This window comes from Lupinus angustifolius, chromosome LG14 (genome assembly GCF_001865875.1).
Source record: "Lupinus angustifolius cultivar Tanjil chromosome LG14, LupAngTanjil_v1.0, whole genome shotgun sequence".
Taxonomy (NCBI): Eukaryota; Viridiplantae; Streptophyta; class Magnoliopsida; order Fabales; family Fabaceae; genus Lupinus; species Lupinus angustifolius.
Window position 1 is genome coordinate 2,799,631 of NC_032022.1, and position 6,122 is coordinate 2,805,752.

Below are 6,122 nucleotides of genomic sequence, written 5' to 3' on the forward strand. Positions count from 1 at the left end.
ATTAACACCTAACACAATTGATTTGAAATCTAACCTTTTCAAGTTCATAAGGCTCTGAACCTTATGCTTAAGAGCTCAAAAGTTTTCAATGGAGTGATCGATGACTCTGTAATGGTAGACACAAGTCATAGCCAAAATTATTATTAAAAATATTATAATTTTCTAATAAAATAAAAATATAAAGTATACTTAAAATCCAATCTTTTACTAAAATTGTCAAATAATTTTCCGTCGATCGCTTATCGTATTTTGTGCATTGACACAATAATACAAAACATTATTTATAATGAAAAAAAGTAGTTTTATAAATCTGTTACACATTGCAAAATATAGATAATTATACCTAAGTATCCAACAATAGCAATACAAAATAATTTCAAGATGAAATCAATGTATAAATATAGATTCGTAAACTCAAGAGACAAATCGATAGTTTATTGATTTTAATAGAATTTACTTAAATTCTTACAAACTTATCTAAAAGATAATGTACATATGAGTTAACATATTTTTATAATCTAAAATCGTAAATTCTTTAGAGTTTAAGTGTCACCGGAGAATTTAAAAATCATCACAATCACATTCTAAAAAAAAATAATAATGAAAAAAATCGCTCGGAAAACCTTTGTGGAGATGTCATGAGGAGTTTGTAAGCCCAATTTGGTGAGACGAGCCCAAATCCTTGACTCAATTGAGTGACCCAGCTCCTCTCTCCGAACCTAATTCCGAAGACCCATTCTGAGGCCCCCATACTTTATACTTCCCGAACAACGCTTTCTACGCCCTAAACAACACTGCCAACTTCAGTCATCGCCGCCCCTTCCTGACGGTGCTATCCATCTACTGGCCATCACCTCATCCAGAAGAGGACCTCACTCTTCTCCTTCTTTTCCAACTTCAGTCTGCCGCTACACCACTTGAAGGTAACTGTAGAGAAAGCCTTCCTTTTTATTCACCATTCCTTCTAGTCTTAACTCAATTACTCGCCCCTCTTCTTCCTTTCTCTTCTTTCTTTTTGTTGCTTTGGTCATGATATTCTCTTATGCTTCAGTTCGGTCATTACATTTGTATCTGTTCTGTTTACTTTTGATGACTGATGCTTCAAAATACACACTGTTAGATTAGCCTATGGAACAGCTTTTGTCATGACAGTGAATGTGATGAATGTTATACACCACTTATAATTATGTACCATGCCCCTTTCTTGAAAGGACATGAAAAATGGGCAATTAAAAAATAATAAAAATTTCATAATATTATACAAAATAAAAAAACAATATTATGCCACTCACTTTTTTCAAACAAGTTAACATTGCTTATCATAATGGAAAATCTAAACATAACACTTAATAATTAACATCATAATGTCCTTGGGAGGCCGCCCTGTCTGTTAGAAAAGCCTGTGGATGAAACAAGAATATCTTGGGTGGGCATTTTGGACTAATGGAAGATTAATCATGTACTGCCCGCCCAATAACAGTGGGCGTGCCCCATGGGCATTGCCCAAGTTACCAATGATAAGTATTATATGAGAAAATGTGCCATTTATCCTGCTTTTGTTTCTGCTATGTGACTAAACTGCAAAAATGATCATTATCAAACTAAACCATGATGCCTCCAGTTTCTGCACTTATGTTTAATTCCGTGCATGTTTAGACAAAACATTTGATATAGTTGAAGTGGATGGAGCAGTTCTTTATTTTGGAGTTATTCACTCTTTTTTTCTATTTTGCACTAGACATTTAGATGCCAATACATGGATTTTTATATAATTTTATTCTCCAAATTTTCCGTGGTTGTGTGCTAGTGCATCTGTGTATATTAATTTTGAAGAAAATACTATGCTTATATGTTATCATTGTTTAACCATGTTAAGGCCTGTAACCTGTGACCTGGTCTTTTCTCTAAGTCAGTCGTAGCTAAATCTGTCAAGTTGGATAGCAGACCATGCTCAGTACAACTAGTGCCAAAACTCTGAAGAATCATGGACACAAATCAAAGCCAAACATTGCTCCTGTAGAAAATAAGTATGCAGCTCTTTTTTATATCAATTTTCTACTGTACATGGTTCAGCTTCAGCATTAATACTGTTATTTTCCGGAAATTCATAGTCTGTTATTGTTACTCTTATTTTCTTACCTTATTATCATTATTGTGTAAACTCTATTACTTAATGTTTGTTACAAAATGCAGCTGCTATGAAGGAGAACGTCTCAGCAATCTGCTCCATATGATCCAGAGGTAAAATACTTTTTGTTCATATGTACGTGTTGCTTCGGGTTTTAATTAATCTTCGAATATGATTTGTTCGATAATGCTCTTCAATGAAGATGTGGTGATGAGGCATGAGTGACAATTTAATGCTTTAATGATAGTGCAACTCTTCACCTGATCATACAAAATGGTTATTTTGATGAGCAGGGAGATCAAATCAGCAAGACAGTTAGATGGAAGTTCCTTGCCAGAAAAGATATGGTTAAAGGTTAAACTTCCACTTGGTTAACACAACTATAAAACAAATTTATGCATAAATTTAGCAGGAAGCTTATATATTCATATAACCTTTCCGTGTTAGCAGCAACAATTTTCTATTGGGGTCAATGACGTAACTCGTGTTCTTGAGCGTATGAAACCACGCACTGAGTTCGGAAGATCTGCTCAACCCCTCCCTTCAATCAGCAGCAACCATAAAGCACCTTCAGTTAAACTTCAGGTTCATTTCCTCTATTCTGCTATGCACATATTAATAACTTCATAGAAACTTCAGGTTCATAATATGTAAATCTTTAGTTAATGACTTTTACTTAAGATCTATGCTTTTCCATATTAGTTCACATTAAATAAATCTTCAACTTGCTCTGGATCTGGTGTTAACCTTTACATAATGCTGCCAATAGCCAAACATAGCTAGTTAGGCTTCTGGTTTTTTCTGACCTTTGCAAGTACTAATAGAATAGTTGATAATGTAGTTGACAGCCTTACTATTTTCTCACACATTGCTCAAACTCGGCTCTTTTTACTTTGTAACACACAAAAATCATAACGAATAAAGTACACTTCTTATATGCCATACCATTGTTTCTACCTTGTCGATATAATTAATATATGCCTTCTGGTGTGAGTGTGTGGTTTTGTTTTATATAACTCCAAGGAGACATTATGTACAATCATGTTATGCAGGCTGTGCTTGTTGCTTCTGACTGCAATCCACGATGGCTGACAAAGCATTTGCCAAATTTGGCTTCATCAAGGAGGGTGCCCCTGATCTTTGTTAGATATAATAAAGAAGGTTCTTTGAGATTAGGTGAACTTGTTAAGTTGAAAACTACCATTGCTATTGGTATTAAGGTGAGGTCCTGGATCAAATGATGCCATATGTTCTATCATAAATCATTTTATTTGATAAAACATTGATCTCTAAATCTTTTCTAATCGTTTCGCCTATGGTTTTTCTTGATCTCCTTCTTCCTCTACGAATTGGATAATCTTCATTTGATCTACACTCCTTTCTGAGACTTCTAATGGTTTCTCCATACATGTCGAAGGCACGATTTGACCATCTTTTCTGCAATAAAAGCTATTCAAACTTTCTCCTTAATGGATTTATTTCTAATCATTTATTGTCTAGTGTATCCACTTATCGAACACAACATTCATTTATAATTTAGGGACTTCTCATTAAGCTTGAGTGTCACATTTTTATCACATCATACTTGAAACACTCCGCTATTTGATGACCTATAGCTCTGGTGCAAAACCCATGGGCTTTTTGGTGCTTTTCATATGGTAGATATGTACTGAGACTAGCATGCATTGTTGCTTGATCCTTTTGTGTTGTTCCTAGATTTTTCTTTCGTTCTTATGAGTATTTCTCACTCTCTTATGATATTCTCCCTTCTCTTCTAATAATATTTATTTTTTTATCTAAAGAAACTTTTAATGGCCTATAACAGTAGTTGGTGATATGATGACCAATACTAAGGGTTTGTTTGCAAGTTGAATTTTGGAAGGGAAGGAAGGGCTATGGAAGGCTTGAGAGCCATGAAATAGATTGTGAGATGGCTCAAAACAAAAGCCTTTCCTTTCCCTTCATTCCTCTCCAAAATTCAATTCGCAAACAAACCCTAAGAGAACTTGTTGCATTGTTTGAAACAATTAACAAGGAGTCCATGCCATATTATTTGGCCATACCTAGAGCATTTATATTGTCACTAAAATCTTCCAGGAGTAATTTTTAGTTATCTTTTTTAGATTTTCGGTTACCTTATTGATCCTTCAATAAATGCAGGATAGAGGAAACAACATTAATAAATTTTTTGAAGATATTATTCGATGAGATGAATTTAAACATGAACTTGAATGGTCGAACTCAGCTGGGAGCCTGGGACGCCTGGTGATTTTGAAGACCCTGAAAGGAATAGTGGTATGTTGCTGCAGGCCTTACTTAAACACTGTATAAAACTATTATCGACCTTGTATTCTAATGATAGCAGTGCTTTATTGCTTGCTACTACATAATATATTTTATCAATTTTACACATCTCAAGCATCATAGTTCTGTTCAAATTGAACTGTTACATTCTTGCATCAAAGATCAATCGAATTTTTTGAACAATTGCACCTATTCATTATCATGATGTAATTAACGTTTCATGTTCTATATTAGAGTGCCGGAATTACTTTTTCCTAATTTTTGATTCTTTGTTTTATGGTTATCTTGCTTTACCGATACTGGGTGGAATAGCCAAAAGTTCAAATACAAAATAAAAATGCTCAACTACAAATATCATAATAATGGATAAGATGACAAAATAAAGTGTGGTTTGGACTTTTTGGACATTTATGGAGAAGTACAATTTGGACATTTATGAAGGAAACGATTAGAAATCTCAGTGAGGAGAATCTAATTTCTTGGGAACAGAAGGAGGCCAAGAAAAAATCATAGAGGAAATGATTATGAAAGATTTATGTATCAATGCTTTGATAAAAACTTCATATATAATAGAATATAGTAGCGTTGTTGGATCCATGTAGTGTATAAAGGCATCTTTGTTGGATAAGGTGAAAAAATTGGCTCCATAAACTCTATTGACGTGAACCTGTGGTGTTCATGGGACTAGTTAAGATTCTTTAGGGCAATTGTTTTTTGCATGACCCCAAATTGATTCCCGTACCACTTTTCTGTGTTTTTTTAAGTTTCTTTAGGCTAGTAAAATTATATGATACCAGAGCCAAATATCTGATGAAGTAAAAAGGTTAAATAGTTTTATGGCAAATTTTTTTTATAGATAAATGTTAGCATTTTGTGGTGGATGAGATTTGAACCGTAAACTTCCTTATCATTTTACTTTATAAGTCTTTCATCCTTATTACTTATCACCTTATGACTCCCTAGTTTGAGAGCAATTGTCTAGTGTTTGTACCTATTTCAAGACTAAAAAGCATACAATTCAAACATGAAATTAATTATGGTTCTGTTTTCTTTGGTTGAATTAATGTATCCATTTTCTCGTGCCCTGATTTTCGGCTAGGCAACCTCTTAGAGTTGTCACTACATTTTATGGTTAAAAAATGTAGAAAAATATTTTAAGCCCAATCACACTGGGCTTTTGGATTGTAATATTCAGGTTCGGGAGTCGGTTACGGATAGAGGAAGATATTAATACATCGTCTGTCCGTTATGAAACGATACCCTTTCATTTGTATGATTTAAATATCCTTAGTTTATTTTAAATTAAACTGTGTAAAACAAAATATTTATTTTTTATTTTTATGTCTGACAAGATTAAACATTGCTCCTACATATCCTTAAACGTTTTAGGAAATCAAGATTATGTAGTTCTAAATTTTAAAATGGGTTTTTGATAAAATAATTAACTCCTTAAAAAGGGTGAAACAACATAAACTAATGTTCGCACAACATCCCATTTTAAAAAGGTTTGAAAATAATTATAATAGATTTTTTGGTTTTTTATTATTAATATAGGAATTAATCGAATGAAAAGAAACGTCGTAACGCGACTATTCAAGGATGATGTGGAGATAAGAAGTGTTGACACAACTTGCTACCACCCTTTGATCAATCCCAAAAATATTATAACATTTTTATAAACTTTGCTAAT

At 33.3% G+C, this 6,122-nt stretch overlaps 1 protein-coding gene across 1 annotated transcript; it reads left to right on the forward strand.

Annotated features, from left to right (window-relative positions):
* LOC109326165 lies at window positions 750–4,678 on the forward strand. The gene is made up of 7 exons (XM_019558845.1): window positions 750–923; window positions 1,877–2,027; window positions 2,194–2,241; window positions 2,422–2,482; window positions 2,579–2,713; window positions 3,181–3,348; window positions 4,289–4,678. The coding sequence occupies exons 2-7, from the start codon at window positions 1,948–1,950 to the stop codon at window positions 4,334–4,336; spliced, it is 540 nt and encodes a 179-aa protein (XP_019414390.1). The 5' UTR covers window positions 750–923; window positions 1,877–1,947; the 3' UTR covers window positions 4,337–4,678.

Bases quoted from the DNA above. Each gene is read 5' to 3' on its own strand.
- LOC109326165 (XM_019558845.1), top strand. From the start codon at position 1,948: ATGCTCAGTACAACTAGTGCCAAAACTCTGAAGAATCATGGACACAAA. The intron at 2,242-2,421 runs GTAAAATACTTT...TTTGATGAGCAG, and splicing joins CTGCTCCATATGATCCAGAG to GGAGATCAAATCAGCAAGAC. The intron at 3,349-4,288 runs GTGAGGTCCTGG...CAATAAATGCAG, and splicing joins CCATTGCTATTGGTATTAAG to GATAGAGGAAACAACATTAA.